This window comes from Amaranthus tricolor, chromosome 13 (assembly GCF_026212465.1).
Source record: "Amaranthus tricolor cultivar Red isolate AtriRed21 chromosome 13, ASM2621246v1, whole genome shotgun sequence".
Taxonomy (NCBI): domain Eukaryota; kingdom Viridiplantae; phylum Streptophyta; class Magnoliopsida; order Caryophyllales; family Amaranthaceae; genus Amaranthus; species Amaranthus tricolor.
This window is the reverse complement of record NC_080059.1, coordinates 8,161,203-8,178,184: the sequence shown is the minus strand read 5'-3', so window position 1 is coordinate 8,178,184 and position 16,982 is coordinate 8,161,203. Positions and strand designations below refer to the sequence as shown.

The window sequence follows — 16,982 nt, the reverse complement described above, 5'->3', positions numbered from 1 at the left end:
TATTTTTTTATAAATTAACTACAATAAATAAATAAGCTTATTTCAAGGACATCAACATGTTAGTTAATTCTCATATTTCTTGCGTAAGGAGCTTAGGTGTAAGATTTAACCTACTATTGCTAGCAAAGTTCACTGTCAGAAGGGTAGAAAGTAGATGGGAAGTAGGTGAAATATCTTAATCAAATTGTATTATATATAAACACCGACTATAAATGCTAACTTTGATTAATATGAATGGTCAATCAACTTTGAAAATTTACCATTGTATTTTAGCCGCACACATCTTACGCGTAAGCACTTGTTAGAGTGTGGTACGTACTATCCAATTCATGGAAATCTCCATGTGGGGCATACTTATGTCGTTTTCTATGCTCTAAATTTTACTATAAATAGGGCATTGCTACTTTGCAAATATGTAAGCAATTAGCAAAGGAAACTAGCTAGAAGTGTATTTGAGTGAGTGAAATCAATATGGGGAAGTTTAGAAGAGGTTTAGGATTGTGTTTTGTGGTGCTCGCACTTGTGGTGGTGTTTGTAGGGTTGGGTGAGGGAAGGCGGTTAGAGGAAACGTACAATGTAGGTAAGGAGGGTTATGTAGGGGAGGAAGGAGGTTTGGGAGGTGGTTATGGTGGAGGCTATGGGGGTGGTGAAGGTGGTGGATATGGAGGTGGTCAAGGAGTTGGCATTGGTGGTGGACATGGAGGTGGTATAGGTGGAGGTCATGGAGGTGGCTTTGGTGGTGGAGGTTATGGAGGAGGAAAAGGCGGTGGTATTGGAGGTGGTGTAGGAGGTGGCCATGGAGGTGGTATAGGTGGTGGATATGGAGGAGGCAAAGGTGGTGGTATTGGAGGTGGGATTGGTGGAGGCCATGGGGGCGGAGTTGGTGGTGGTTATGGAGGAGGCAAAGGGGGTGGTGTTGGAGGTGGAGTAGGAGGCGGTCATGGAAGTGGTGTGGGTGGTGGATATGGAGGAAGCCAAGGTGGTGGTGTTGGAAGTGGGATAGGAGGTGGTCATGGAAGTGGAATTGGTGGTGGTTATGGAGGAGGACAAGGTGGTGGCTTAGGAGGTGGTCATGGAGGAGGTGTTGGTGGTGGCCAAGGAGGTCCAGGTGGAGTTGGTGGCGGTTATGGAGGAGGTAAAGGTGGGGGAATTGGAGGTGGACAAGGAGGTGGTGTAGGTGGTGGGCAAGGAGGCGGTTATGGAGGTGGAAAAGGTGGAGGCGTTGGTGGTGGAGTAGGAGGTAGCCATGGAGGTGGTGTTGGTGGTGGATACGGAGGTGGAGTTGGAGGGGGTTATGGAGGAGGTGCAGGAGGAGGACATGGAGGTGGAGTTGGTGGTGGTATTGGCGGAGGACATGGAGGTGGAGCTGGTGGTGGTATCGGTGGAGGACACGGAGGTGGCTATGGAGGAGGAGCTGGTGGTGGCTCTGGCGGAGGAGTTGGAGGAGGTTATGGAGGTGGTGCTGGTGGTGGTCATGGAGGAGGATATGGAGGTGGTGGCTACTAAAATATAGCTAACCAGATCATATGAATCATGAGGGCATCTATAAGCATGAGTACTTGGAGTATCAAATCATCCTTCAATAATCATTGTTTTAGAAAAATCTTAGTAGTTAGTTATTATCTATTGTATGCATCATGCATGTGCATGGCTAGTTCGTAATATTATCTATCTACGTACAATTAAAATCTTTTAGTTAAATAATAAGATCTACCTTTTATATGAAAGTTGTTATTCTTTTAATTTGCAAATTTTAGAATATATATTGAAACATTATCATGGTGCTCATCTTAATACAACTCATGGTTTGTTTGCTCATTATTTTATTAACTTTTACAATTTACAAATATATATATATAATCGCAAAATTTTAGTTGTGGTATATTATTAAGTATTTGTATGATAATATTAATATTTTTTTATTTTCCCATATCAAAGATTATGGTCAAGACATGAGTGTCAAAATAAGCCACAACAAACATAATTATAGAAAACTAGTTTAGAAGCATGTGCAATGCACGAAATTTAGTATATATATGTATATAAATAAAATTTTCAATGAATAATATATTGTAAGAAAAAAATTCTTGTATTTAAGAAAAGTATGTAATTACCAAATATTTTTATAGAATAATTACTTCCAATAACAATATAACTTACTAAAATATTTATTCTAATGTAGCTCGTAAATATGACTAAAAGATATTTTTGATGGTCTTTTAAAATTCAATTTAATAAAATAAAGTAATTATTTATAAATGAATTGAGCTTATTTTGAGTCAATTTTTTAAACTAATTTATTTGGTTTAAATTTTGAACAAAAAATACTTACGTAATTTAACTTTAAATTTATTAAGGAAAACAATATAAGAAGTCGCTAAGTGTTATTTTTCAATTCTTTTATTTTTATTTATGATTATGATTATAATTTATGATTTATGATGGTCTTCTAAAATGCAATTTAATAAGATAAACTAACTATTTACGAATGAATCTTATTTTGAGTCAATTTAAAACTAAATTTATTTGGTTTAAATTTTAAACTAATTAAAAATACTTACCTAATTTAGTTTTAAATTTATTTAGAAAAACTCTAAGAAGTCTTCATTTATTATTTTTCAATTTTTTTAATTTGTATTTGTAATTTTAAATCATACATGACGTGACAAAATCACAGAATCACAAAAAATAAAGAACAGGATTCAAATCCTCTATAAAAATAATGAATGAGAAAATGTAGGTTAATCTATGAAATTTAACTTGAAAAACTTCAATGATAAAACCCTTGGAAATTAACTAACAAAAACGTTTTTACCCAAATTAAATTTGATATTGACCATTTAACAATTCATGACTAACCTACTAAAATTGCATAAAAGTAGTATTAATCCCAAAAAGCAAAAAAAAAAAAAAAAAAAAAAAGAATAAACGTCAAATAAAAGAACAAATATCAAATTAAAAACCATTATTACAAATGACATATTGATATTAAATAATATTTTAAGAAAAATAATACTCATAATTTAAAGAGGTTTGAATTTGAAATTTGGTTTGATTGGGAGTATTAAAAAACCTCTTCTTCCTTCTCTACCATTAAGGTTAGGTTGTGCACTAACTTCATGGTAATGAAACTCATTTGTAACACTAGTGCTACTAATTTGAATTCTTTCTTGGCCTTCCTCGCCTTTTCTTTAGGGGTAGTTCAACAATCTTATCTCTTTCTTAACATTTTCTTTTATCGTGTGTTGTTGATTTGCACATAATTATTGGTAAAATATAATATTTTTTTTTTCTGAAACTACATTAGTTTCTACCAAATCAACTAAATCAAATTAAGATAATTATGATAATTTATTTAGATCAACAAAATATGTTTTTACATTTTCCCTTAAAATATTCCAATCTAACAATTGTCCTCTTTAATTTACATTAATAGTAGGATCTAATTTAAACAGTTGAGAAATAATTGTATGTATTAATACCAGATTTTCCTATATTATATACTCCTATTATTTTGCACGATTTTTATTTCCTACCCTTTAAAAGAAAATTGATAATTCAACAAATATAACATTTCTCACAATTATTATAGAATAATTTGTGAATTTACACATGGTGTTTCAGTAGCCAATGCCGAGTCGGCGTTGGTGGGGGTCAAGAAAAAGGTGATTCGTCTATTGCTGCTATGACAAACGTATTTAATTTTCTAGAAGTAAACGCCGAGTCGGCATTTCTTGGCTTTAGGAAAAAGTCAAATTGACTTTTAGAGTTGGACTTGACGTAGGTTTTCCAGAATCTAACACCGAGTCAATGTTTTTTGGTATGGGAAAAAGCCGACTCAGCTTAATATGCACTTTGACTTGGCTTTCGTGTAAATGTTAAACTCCTCTTTATTAAGAGAGGTCTACTATACAAACATCCCTCTAATTAGGGTTAGGGTTTCATAGAAACACAAAAGAGAATAGTGGGTCATTAGAAGGATGGTTTTCTTGATTCATCTTTGTAATCTTGCATTTTATTAGTGAAACTTTTGATTTCAGTATTCATGGACCTAACTATTATATTGATAGTGAATCACATAGATTCCTGGTGTGATTTTCTTTTCTTTGTTTACATTAAATCTTTATTGTTTTCTTTATTGTTTGGGGTTATTGCTTCCGCTGTCCGCACAATACTTTGATACTTTGATGGTTGAAATTCAAAATAATAAACATTGAGATGTCATTCACAAAGTCGTAAACTTTAAAATTGTAATTTGCAAACTATTTATTGCTTCCTCCTATTCACCACAAGTGTCTCATTTGCTTTATAAACTCCATCAAATGCACTTATTCAATCCTTAATATATCTAATTATGTATAATTAAAAATTATGGAAAATTGATATGAATAATTCTTGCATTGAGACGAACCAAACAAGATCTCACTTGACTATGTTTTAACTTATAGATTAATAATAAAATATAAATTAAAAATAAGAGATGAATAGTGTTTAAAAAATAAATAGGACACTTGTAGTGAATAGAAGGGAGTATTATATAGAAAATTATACGTAGAATTGCATGACTATTTTGAGGCATTTTTCTCGAACAATATTTTATTTATTTTCTTCAAGTAATGGTTAATTTAATTTTACCATTCGAACGTATAAGTTAGGTTGGTTTGTAATTGATATTTAGCTTAGTTTTCCTACCTACGGATGATTAAATGTTCATCGACATCACGTTTTATAAAAGTAGGAGCAATCTAATTAAACTTCCAATCTATTTAACTTAATTTACTAATAATCGCAATGTTTTGTGTCCATTTCATATTTTTTCTCCACTAAATATCTATCTATCTGAATTTAATCATAATTTGTTATAAGACTAACAGAAGAGCTCATCTAAAAAACTAGGCTATTACGTGATATAGTCTATTTGCCTATAAACCTCACACCAATTGCATTCACAATCGATACGGGACAAGTCTCATACCTTGCAAATTGCAATAGACCTAAACAATTAACCCCATAAGGTCAACGTCCTCGTTGGGTCACCGCTACACTGGTCACGGTTGCATTGGGTCATGGATACGTTGGGTCACGACTAGCTTTTCCAGGCCATCCATTCCGCAAGCCACCCACTCTGCAGGCCAATCACTTCGAGTCCGACTCTGATACCATTGTTATAGGAAAAACAGGAGAGCTCATCTAAGCTAGCCTATTAGGTGAAGAGCTCATTTTAAATCCCACACCAATTGCGTTCACATCTGATATGATGTGGAACAAGTCTCATATCTTTCAATAGACCATAACATAATCATAATCATAAATATAATAAAAATATTTAAAAATAACAAATATAATTATATAGAAATATTAACTCATTGAGATATTTTAGTGGATGATTAATGATTACATAACACAACTTAGGGTTAAACTTTGCCAAAAAAAAATAATTGAATACATCATTAATCAATACTTCCTCCTGAACTTCAAAAGTAATCTATTTGTATCAAATTATTATAACAAATTTATACATCAAAATTAGAATATGATGTATCTAATTGATTTATAAAAGTCATTAAATTAGTAAATAAGGAATTCAATTTGGGTAACATTCTTGATTATAATTTATAATCATCACATGCCTATTAAGCTTCTTAATATATATCTGTAAATGAATATTATCAGTCCAAAAAAAAAAACAAATAAATTGTCATAATTATGTATGGTTAAACTGACAAAATTAATTTGTAAATAGTGAAAGCATTTGCACAAACAATATTTATTCCTAAATTAGAACAATTTGGTATGAATTGGTTAAAAAAATTACAATCGAATAAATCATTTGGGTCAATCAAATAAGCTCAACCAACTCATTTTAGCCAATTTTTTTTAGAAAATCATCAAAATAAACTAATTTTTTAATGTTATTTATATCATATGATATTTTTCATAAAATATAATATTTTTATATCATTTTAAAATTGTTTTTTACTAAATTAAATTAATTATATCGATTTTTAGTTGCATTACTTTAAAAATAAATTTATATATACTTTCACATTCACATAGTATACACATACAATGCCCAAACATCTATAGTGGCTTTACACTTTCTCTGATTTATTATACTTGTTACATTTGACTTTTTACGTAATTTAACGTATTATTTTGATTATTTATATATTACAACACATCTAAATATTTTAAAATTAATTTTATAATAATATGCGATTAAACATTCAAATAAAATTTTAATTGACTATATTTTTTCTTAGATATTAACCGTAATTAAGTTGAGTTTAGTGATATTCAATTTAGGAGAATCCTTTATTAAGGCTTAAATAAATGACAAATTCTGATAGGAGTACGTATTCTTCAATTGCTGCAAAATCTTCATCTGTTCTTCATTCTTGTGCAGTTCCATTTTTTGTTGCTCATAAGAATACCCTTTTCTATCTTAATTTATTAATACACAACCAGCCTCATTCCTCCCAATTAATTCAATTGCAGATTCAGCAATTTAGAGGTTAGTTTACTTTTCCCATTTCTTTCCTTTTAAATCTTTATTCTGTGCTGCTTTGTTCGATTTCATGTATGCAAAAACTCGTTAGAAATGGACACTATTTCAATTTTTTTATGGGGTTTGCTATTTGTTCTTGAAAATTGGGAAAAAGTAGTTTAGTTTATTGTTTAATCTTCGGCAATTTACGGAGTTAATGAAGATTTTGGAGTAAAATTGTTTTTGACTCGTGCATTTTTCATGGTGTAAACAGATTATTGATTGATTGAAGTGTTCTTTGTTCGCATTTCAGATGATAAACACTTCAACCTTGCTATACAATGTAAGCATTATTAGCTAATTCCACTTAATGTTTACTGTATTGTCTAGATTTTTGTTGCACTTAGTATGGTTCCTATATCCGACCTCAATTGTTTGGGATTAAGGCTTCTTCTTGTTGTTGTTGTTGTTGGTTATCAGGATGTTTATGAAGTAATCTGTACATAACTTAAGGGCTTGGTGAATGGTTAACCTAGTGAATGAGCATTAAATTAAAATATGGAAATTAGTTTTATCCCCAGAGCCTGATATAATCACAAATTCATGTGAGAGCCGGTCTCTTTGAGAGACTATCTCTAATTGGACCGGCCCATTATATATTTTTTAAAATATTGTAAGTAGGCATTAAGAATGATGTAAGTAGACATTTAAGATATTGAAAGTAGGCATTAAGGATATTGTAAGTAAGCATTAAGAATAATGTAAATAGGCATTAACAATACGATAAGTAGACATTAATCTTTAATGGGCTGGGTTTGAGAGGTGTCTCTCAAAGAGACGGTCTCTCAAGAGACTAGCTGAAAATATTTTTTATCGCGGCCTCAGGGTAGGATGAGGGAAGGGGAGTTTTAGATGGGAATCAAACCAAAGACCTTACCCGAGGAGGTACTTGCTTCAACTGAGATAAGACCCGATTACCTCGAAAGATGATTCTTAACCTTTGTAGTTCATTGGGAAAAAGTTGGTGCTTCTTTGCCAATTTTATAGTTGCTCTAGTCTTAGCATTTTATAGCTAGTAGCATAATATATAAGTACTTTTTGATGGGGAGAACTTTGGTAGAACAGTAAACAGTCAAAGAGGGAAGTCTTAGAATTTGTCAAGTTTATTGTATTTTGATGCAAGATAATGAGTTGTTATATACTAGTTTCATTTGTTATTCAGGTTGGTGTTTATCTTAATTCTTAATGGAATTGATGGAAGGTGCATGTTATCTTTTATTGCGATTCACACTCCAATGTTGAAACTTTTTTAAAGAGAAAATAGTGTCAATCCCAATATTACTGATAAGTTAAGGTTATTCCACCTTTCCTAGAAATCATAAGCATTTTCTCCATCATTAAAATACAACTTGTACAAATGAGAGCTAAAATTTTAGCAAAACAAAAAAATGTCGATGGAATAAATAGAGCAAGTGTAGGATTCGATTCTCAAAAACAGAAAAGGAGATGGGTTTAGGATCATATGAGGTCTGAAACGCTGAAGTCAATTATAGAGGAAGAGAGAAAACAAGGTCTGTGTGGGTTGACTAAGAGCATGCTAGAACTCTAATAAGATTAATTGATGTCGAGGTCTGGATGGATCATGGATGCAAGCATAAGAATCTTGATTGATCAAATTACAAATGAGGGAAATAAGTTAATTTTCATAATTTAGGATAGACAAAACACCGCCTTTTTTATTTTTACTACAAGCCTGCCAACACTTCCCTATTTTAAGCAAGCAACACTTCCCTTTTAATCTACTTTCTTACTATTTCTGTCATCACAAAGGCCTCTTTCTAATCTATCTCCTTATTTTGTATGCCACCTTAAAGTTGAGAAAACGTTCGAACATGAGAAGGCACATAAGTAAGGCTGAGCATGTCAATGGCAAGCTATCTTTTCCTAGTATTAAATAAAAACATATCAACAATACATGTAGACAGTAGAAAAAGCCGAAGAAAACTGAAGTTTGGCAAAGATATGGCTAGTGCCTAGTAGCACTAACATGAAAATGGAAATGAATAACTCAAAATAGGAATGACTCAATTTAAGCAAGCAACGTAAGCATAACAGTCATGATATAGGGGAAATTAGAAATAAGTTCAGATTACTTATTGATCAGGCAGTGGAGGCCCTCTAAGAAAGCTTAATGACAAAATTAAATAAAAATTACAATTAATATAGAACTTTTCACAAGGAGTGAATTAAGTTTCAAATTATATCTATCTTCACTAGAACTTCATCGTTTGAAGAATCACTTTCCCAATAAAGTCCACCTGGTGTCGCAACAATCATCTTTTCTTGTGAAATTTCCCTCTTGTCAAGCAATCTTTTAGTTAGCTTTCATCCTATAATGAAAACGAAGAAGGAAAAAGCATCTAATTTTTCCTTTAATGAGAATAATCACTTTCTTAGGGTTCACACCCACAATTCTACATTGCAAATTTCAATCTTGCATTGCATGCTTCAACCTTAGATATATAGCGGGAAAGTTGCAACTAGTAGAATGAAGAGTACAAATAACAAATATTTCTTGTCTTTAAATATATTAACATCTACATTTTACACGAAGATTAAGGTAAATGAAAAATTCAGAATGATAAATTGGGTTGTGGGTGAGTTCAGACTTCATAGCACCGAGCCCAATTTTAGGGTTGTAATAAAGAGAACTTACGAACAAGAAATGTTAACCTCTATATACAGAATCCCAAAATCAGAGATGGTAACTTATTTTAGGGATGTAAATGGTAAAGACTAGACCTATATGCACTGCTACAAATGCAAGGGCAAAACTTGATTGAGATGCATATTCTGCTATCATAGCTAAACTACAGGTCGTTCTCCTACCCCAAACACAATAGAGTAATTTGTTGGCACGGTTCTACTGAAAAACAGAAGATAAATCATAAAACAAAAATCTTTAGTGTTATAAAAGTTGCAAGTCATCGTAGAATCCATTCCATGAGGTAAATAACTGTTATAAAAAAGGAATGCAGATACTCATAAATGATTTTTGGAAGCCTGTCTTCTGAATTTACAAAAGATAGATACAGATTCATGATTACCAAGAACTATAAACTCCCACAATTCCCTCATTTAGAGTCTTTTTTTCTGTTTATAACTGGAGCATATCAAAATTAGGAAGAACCTAAAACAATTTGCAAGATGGATTGAATATGATATGTATTCACCCATCTGGATTACATCTTGGTAAATTGTCTAACAATAATTTAAAGTCTAGCAATGTTAAAGAAAGCTGCAATTTATTCTTATCCCGAGAAGGAGTGGTGTAAACTATAAAGTTTTTACGTATTTGTAAATGATGCGTAAGCAAGGAAGAGGCTCCTTGAAGTCTATTTTTATCATTTGAGTATAATAAACCAGGAAGCAAAGTCATGTGAACGATATATTGCTGTTTGAGAGTCGAGATTGGTTTGTTTGTGGTTGAAGCTTTGACAAATTGTTTATCCAGATTTAAGAAACGAAATTAATAATTAATTGGACGTGAACATAAATTCATAGACATTTCGTTTATGGCTTAGATCAAGAAAAGGCTTCACTTGAAAGTTTAACGTGCCTGGCTTCAATCCAATCCTTGTAAGCTTCTTATGATGAATCCCGAATTGTTTTGTTGGCATTCATGCTATGTTTTCACTTTAGATATTGTCTTTTAAATTTGTCTTGTTACCAATTCAGACTAGGCGTATTCTTATAACTTCAATTATTTAGGCATCAAATTTGCCTATTTCCAGCATTAGAAGGTCTAACAAGCTAAATATCAAAGCGGTCAAGATGGAACTGACTTTGACGCGCCCTGATGATTGGCATCTTCATCTCCGTGATGGAGACCTTCTTGCTGCTGTTGCTCCTTACAGGTAAGTCATGAGTTTTTTTTTTTTTTTTTTTTTTTTTTTTTTTCATTTCTTGTGTTGAAATATTTTGGGTTATCTTAAAGCATGCTGTATCCTTCTGTAATTCAGCGCAAGAGACTTTGGAAGGGCAATTGTTATGCCAAATCTAAGACCTCCTATTACTACTACAGCTGATGCTATTGCTTACCGAGAGTCTATCATGAAAGTGTTGCCTGCTGATAGCGACTTCAATCCTCTCATGACACTCTATTTGACGGATACAACTAGCCCTAATGAGATCAAGCTTGCTAGTAAGCACCAAACTTTTAATTGGAACTAGGGAATATCTTGTATATACCTGTTTTCTAGCTCCTAGAGATATTTGTGATTTCTAATATGCGAATAGTTGAAGAGATCTTCTATCAGTATATTCTTGTCTATGTATTTTCTATTGTTTAATGGGGACAGGGGGTTGGCATGAAATTTAGTTTGTTCCCTTCTTGATCCCACATATTAAAACTTAATCTCCCTCTGGTTATTTTTATTCCCTTGTGTGGTATGCCTTTTATTTAAACAGTTCTTGCTCAGATTTCTCTTAGTGTTTAAACAAGTCAAGGAGCTGGACAAGGGGTGCCTTGAATGAGGCAAGGCACATCAGGTCACAGAAGGCCACTGAAGTGAGTGCTCATTCGAGCACATGGAGTGCTCGTTCGAGAATCCTGATGTAGGCGCCCAACTTCGCGATTTTTGTTTTGGCTCAAACTTGTTAGGCACATTTGGGCTTTGGTCTGGGGTTTACTCTAATGCTTCAGGGACTATGTAAGGTCCCTAAATCAGATTTAAATATATGTTGAGTAGGCAAATACAAGGGAAGGAGAGGTTCAGAGCCTAGAGAGTTTCTCTTGTATTAGATTAGTGATTTCCATTAAAGATGGAAAGTTTGAGTTTGAGAATTTGTTCTTAAGCATTGGTGAGGTTTATATCATTATTGTATTGATGAATCATTAATGAACGATAATTCATTTGAGTAAGTGTTCAAGACACCATCATATGCTGTGTCTGTGCTTTGTTCATTAAAACTTCAATCTTTGTGCTTGTTCTTGTTCATACTCAATTTTTCTACTTTCTTCTTATCTTTTCTCACCATTGTTGGGTCCAAGACCCTAAATGCTTCAGTAGTCAGTTAACCAACCCAAACATTATTAATTTTTAACTAGTACCTTTTTTGGTAGTTACCGATGTACTGTTATTATGCTTATCCAGAGTTGGGTATGGAAATATTTGATTATTGAATGCTCTCTCTCTGTTCTTTTTTTTGATTGATTATAACTGATTCTGTTGACAGAGGAAAGTGGGGTGGTTTATGCTGTCAAATTGTACCCTGCTGGTGCAACAACTAATTCGCAGGATGGTGTGACTGATCTTTTCGGAAAGTGCTTGCCAGCACTCCAAGAGATGGCTGAACAAAGTATGCCTCTTTTGGTAAGTAATAGTTTTTATGAATATATGCATATTTCCATGGTGTCTATTCTTGACATCAACTTTTCAATCTTTTTTTTTTTCTCTTTCATTATGTTCTTTTAGATTTATTCTGTCCTGTTTTGCTCATTTTTTCTTTTTCTGTATCAAATGTTTGATCTCATCTCCACACACGTCTAATTTCATGTATTGGGATTCCCTCATGTCCTCACACATTTAATTATCTTTGTCTGGGTTGTGAGGATGTGGCCATTATTTATATACATGGTAATCTTCAGATTTGAAGTGAATGCTTGGATGTTCCCAAATTAGTAACCACCCTCTCTAAGAAAATTAAAATTTATACATGGTTACTGATATTTATATTGCTATTGGCATGTGTTTCAATTCAGCATAGACACTAATAATATCTGAAATTCTGCATCAACAAGCCTAGTAGAACTCAAATCTAGTTAGACACTGGAAAAAACGGATTTGACGTGAATCATTGATCAATCACGCATATGCTAACACAGTAACACGAAAATATTATTGCTGCCTTTGGAAGATCCTGATGTATGAGTCTAAGTGACTGAGTCTCTTACAAGTCTATGAGTCTCTGAGTAAGGGTGAAAAATGGTGAGCCATTTTTCATTGATTATGAAATTTTGTGTTGTGATAACAGGTTCATGGGGAGGTTACTGATCCTGATGTAGATATATTTGATCGTGAAAAAGTTTTTATTGAGACAGTTTTAAGACCTTTAATTCAGAAATTACCACGACTAAAAGTTGTGATGGAGCATATCACTACGGCAGATGCGGTCAAGTTTATCGAAACATGCAAAGAAGGTAAACAAGTGTTCTGTTTTAGTAAATGTCACAAAATTTTTCATTCTTCAACCTAATCTTCTTTTTTCATTTCTTAATTTGACTGCTTACTCCTTTGTGTCTATCAGGAACTGTAGCTGCCACTGTGACACCGCAACACCTTGTTTTGAATAGAAACTCTCTTTTCCAAGGAGGGCTTCAACCACATTACTATTGTCTTCCAGTTCTCAAAAGAGAAATTCATAGTATGTGCTCTTTTAATGTGCAGTTAAAATCTGTATATCTTATGTATGTGAGTCATTTGGGTCAATAATGTACCAAGACATCGAAACTTTCTCAGGGTGCTTGAGATGACTTTCTGTTCTATTATGTAGCCTCTGCATGCTTTGATCATATGTTTTGATTGTGTTTACAGGACAGACAATTCTTTCAGCAGTAACTAGTGGGAGTAAGCAATATTTTCTTGGTACTGATAGTGCACCTCATGAACGGCAAAGAAAAGAAAGTTCCTGTGGATGTGCTGGAATCTTTAATGCCCCAGTTGCTTTATCACTATATACCAAAATTTTTGAAGAGGTATGTCAAAACATTTTATTCTCATAACAAACGAACTGCTTGATTTTATTATATTTGATGAGTTTAAGTTGGATGCTTCTACCAATGAAGTAATTAAAATAAAAAGAAAAGTCCGTCTCACTCAATAATTTCATAATGCAAAAATGCAGTAACGGTTGTAATTGCGGTAACGGCACGGTGTTGCAATGATCGTAACGCCAATTATCGGCTGAAATTGTGAGATATTCCTTTGAAATGACCAAAAACGCAGTTTTTTTACATCTTCACCATGCAGAAAATATCGGTTTTTTTAACACACAATGCGGCCATGTGATCTAATGCTACCTTTTTTTTGCACTATGACTAGGCTACTACTACATTAGTGTGTCCTTACAAGTTATAATATGTCTCATTTGCTGTAGGCTAGCTGTTAACCTATTTCAGGTAGAAATCGTTGCTGAGAATTTATCCTTTCTTTTGCCAAAATTATGTTCTCTCACCTTGTCTTTGCTTTTGATAGAGTAGATGATGGCTATGTTTATGCACTAGTTAGCAAATCATCTATTGGACTTTGGTGAATGATTTATGTTTTTCTATGCCTGTCCTCGGTTTCCATTATCCCAATGTCATTAATGGTCTCACTTAGGTGGGATTTAGAAGGGCTAGATACACACAACCGTACTTTTGTAGAAATTAATTCTAATATGAGTAAAAGGAAAGTAGAAGTGAAGTTCTGTCTGCTAGAGTGTTTTTGTCTTGCTATTTCTGGAAGTTAAATTTGTTGCATTATTTGCACATTCAGGCTGGTGCACTTGAAAAGTTAGAGGCATTTACGAGCTTCAATGGACCTGATTTCTATGGCCTTCCACGGAATACTTCAAAGATCAAGTTGACAAAACGGCCATGGAAAGTCCCAGAGCGTATACTTTTCCCTTCTGGAGAAATTGTCCCTATGTTTGCCGGACAAATGCTCGACTGGAAACCTTCATTTTGATATCTTTTATTCCCTTTGTCCAATCGAGTTTGCTACAAATCTCCCAAAAAGCTTCACATGGGGAGCCGATATAAACTTAATGGGACGGAAGGAGCTACTTTATTTCATTTCATTTTCCTTGGTCATGGTATTGCAAGTCCTTGTACAACCTCAGCCTTTCAAATCCAGATGCGTCTGGTTGACATTGACCAGAACTTTGGGTGCAGTTCTGTATGAGGACACCTTGCCAGGGCTCGAGTTTGAGGATCAAGGTTAGTCCACCTAACTTAAGTTCTTGTTATGAAGAATATTAGTCTAATTCTGTAATCTGAAACAGATGTCATGTTGCTTGATTCGTAGAATGGTTTAAGAGTTGTATGTTAGCATGTTGGTTACGTTAGTTTGATACTTACGACATGATTTTTCATGTAAACACGCTTATTTCTCAAATAAAACAAGCTTTAGTCAATTAAATCAAGCAGTAGCTTGTCGAACAAAGCCAAACAAAGCAATTTAGCCGAAACAGAGGCAAAAAGCTATCAAGAAGAAAAAATGTAAGCCAAAATTGACGAACTTGCTTATCACAATCTTTTTACAATCGCCTGTACGCATATGAAATCGATTAGTACTCATTCTCATTGCCTTTTTTCAAGATCCAGCTTCCTTAACATAGCTATGTAGTAGTCTAACTTTACACGGATCCGTTGCAAGCATCTGTACACATTCTTCATGTGTTTATCAATTATCTCATTGTACCTCTCATAGAGCGCGGGAACTGTAAGAACCAGAACAAAGGCTGCATATTAATTAGATAGGGTTAGTACAGGAGACGGAAACATAAAAACACCTAACCATTCAATGATAAACCTCAGCAATATGATGGCATGGAAGCTTACAAATATAGCATAGCGAGACAATATCGGTCAAGCCTCCGACAATAGAAATCAGCAAAAGCCAGGCAGCAACTCTAAGATATAACCTCGAATCTTTCCCCAAAGCAACATCCCGACAAACTAAGACCAATGCGTTTATGTTTTTACGAACGAGCTCACCCATCTCCGCTACTTGTTCTTGTGTTAGATTTATCTCTGGTAAAGGTGGAGCAGGTCTGTTGAATATCAACTAATGTATAGGGTTATCAATGTGTTAAGTTTATAATAAATTTTGTGTAGTATTGTTAAGAAGGTCTCGTGTTAGTTCACTTGTGATAATAAATTTTGTGTAGTATTGTTAAGAAGGTCTCGTGTTAGTTCACTTGAAACAACTTTTTTTCTTGGTTACATTCGGGTTGGTTTTGGACGGGGTCATTTGATTCGATTGGAAATCGAATTGGTTAGTTTTCGGATAAGTTATGTGACGAGTCATGCCTGTGTCGGATTGGTTAGTTACTGGTCGATTTAAGATCAGTTATCCAAATTCCTATTATTCGGAGACAGATGAATACAAAACTATTAGTACATAGTTAAAGAAAAGGGTTACCTGTTAAGAAGTGAAGCAGCTTTGGACCAAACAAATAAAATGGTGACCAACAGCAGCAGAACACTAGATATAAGAGATAACAGAGTATACCCAGATTCCTCAAATACCAACCACACAATCAGTACCATCATTAACATTCCAATTGTTATATTTCTTTGCCTCCATAGCACCACATCAGCCACTGCTTGTCCAACAAAAAACAAACCCATTATTACTACTTTCCATCACTTCAAATTCTCTTAGATCTAAAAATAAATACTTCATCAAATCATATGCCCTGCCTTATTTATGTGAAGTTGTACATGACACTTTTTTTTGTTAGTTTTGTTACTACTTTCCATCACCCAGACCCTGCTTTCGGGCGGGATATTGGGTATGATGATGATGATTAACAAGGGTAAGGTTTCGTACATCTGACCATTCCAAACCCCATCGTAGATGAGAGCCAATCAATAATTGCGGTAATGAAATGTTAAAAAATAATGAAATAAGAGGGAAAAGTAGAGTGTACCAAATCCACCTCCAAGAAGCTCATGAACAGTTGTTTCCATGGCCATGATCAGTTTACTAACAACTCGCTGATGTTTGAGTTGAATAATACCAGTAAGAGAAGTTTCTTTTCATGGAATCAGGATGGATTAAAGCTGGTTGGGATACAAAAGCGAAGCTGAATTTACAGCCTAAAAGTTTGTTTAGGCAGATAGATTTTACAAGAATTAGCCCTGAAATGAACAAATGGAAAAAGAAAAGAAAAGAAAAGGGTGATTTAGGAAGATGATGACAGGATTGCTGGTGAGCTACGTTCTATACTTTTGTGGGTGAATTGTTGGACTTTTTTGAGGTGATTAGCTGGAATGCCATCATCCTGTATGGCCCATGCTGTGCTTTGTTTGTCTCACATGTCATACTTTGATATGCAACAAAATCAATTACATATTTCTATTGTCTGTGTTTTTTAATGTACTGTTTTTTTATAGGTAGAGTAGAGGTATTCAAATTCGATTCGATTGATACTCTTGAGTCGTACTGATTTCAACCTATAATTAACTAAATGAAAGTCTATAAAAGCTAAAATTGCTCTAACTTGAAAATCAATTGGATTTGAAAATGAAATGGAAGCTAACTCGAATTGAACAAACTTGAATCAACCACCCGAAGTGCGGCAATGTAATTAAAATTACCCCAAATCGAATTTGAACTGAGTCGGTTAGTTACTTGCCTGGAGAAAACTCAATTGGACCCGATTTTTGGGTAATCGAACCTAATCATCAACCATGAGAGATGAAAACACCATTCTTCCGTTTTTT

General features: G+C 33.8%; 3 protein-coding genes across 4 annotated transcripts; 2 read left to right on the top strand and 1 right to left on the bottom strand.

Annotated features, from left to right (window-relative positions):
* Positions 1–471: 471 nt before the first annotated feature.
* Positions 472–1,506, top strand: LOC130798777 (glycine-rich cell wall structural protein-like). The gene has a single exon (XM_057661873.1). The coding sequence runs from the start codon at positions 472–474 to the stop codon at positions 1,504–1,506; it is 1,035 nt and encodes a 344-aa protein (XP_057517856.1).
* Positions 1,507–6,356: 4,850 nt separating this feature from the next.
* On the top strand, positions 6,357–14,468 carry LOC130797939 (dihydroorotase, mitochondrial-like). Of its 2 annotated transcripts, none has more exons than XM_057660738.1 (9): positions 6,357–6,514; positions 6,762–6,830; positions 10,259–10,404; positions 10,510–10,691; positions 11,726–11,862; positions 12,524–12,689; positions 12,797–12,913; positions 13,084–13,244; positions 14,026–14,468. In XM_057660738.1, the coding sequence occupies exons 2-9, from the start codon at positions 6,801–6,803 to the stop codon at positions 14,215–14,217; spliced, it is 1,131 nt and encodes a 376-aa protein (XP_057516721.1). In that variant the 5' UTR covers positions 6,357–6,514; positions 6,762–6,800; the 3' UTR covers positions 14,218–14,468. The 2 variants fall into 2 exon arrangements, with proteins under 2 accessions (XP_057516721.1, XP_057516722.1); XM_057660739.1 differs by having other exon boundaries at positions 6,363–6,514; positions 6,801–6,830.
* A 148-nt stretch (positions 14,469–14,616) lies between these two features.
* Positions 14,617–16,534, bottom strand: LOC130797940 (reticulon-like protein B12). Its single transcript, XM_057660740.1, has 4 exons — positions 16,187–16,534; positions 15,676–15,856; positions 15,093–15,304; positions 14,617–14,992 (listed from the first exon to the last, which is right to left on the bottom strand). Exons 1-4 carry the CDS (start codon positions 16,230–16,232, stop codon positions 14,832–14,834), a joined length of 600 nt encoding a protein of 199 aa, XP_057516723.1. The 5' UTR covers positions 16,233–16,534; the 3' UTR covers positions 14,617–14,831.
* Positions 16,535–16,982: the final 448 nt, after the last annotated feature.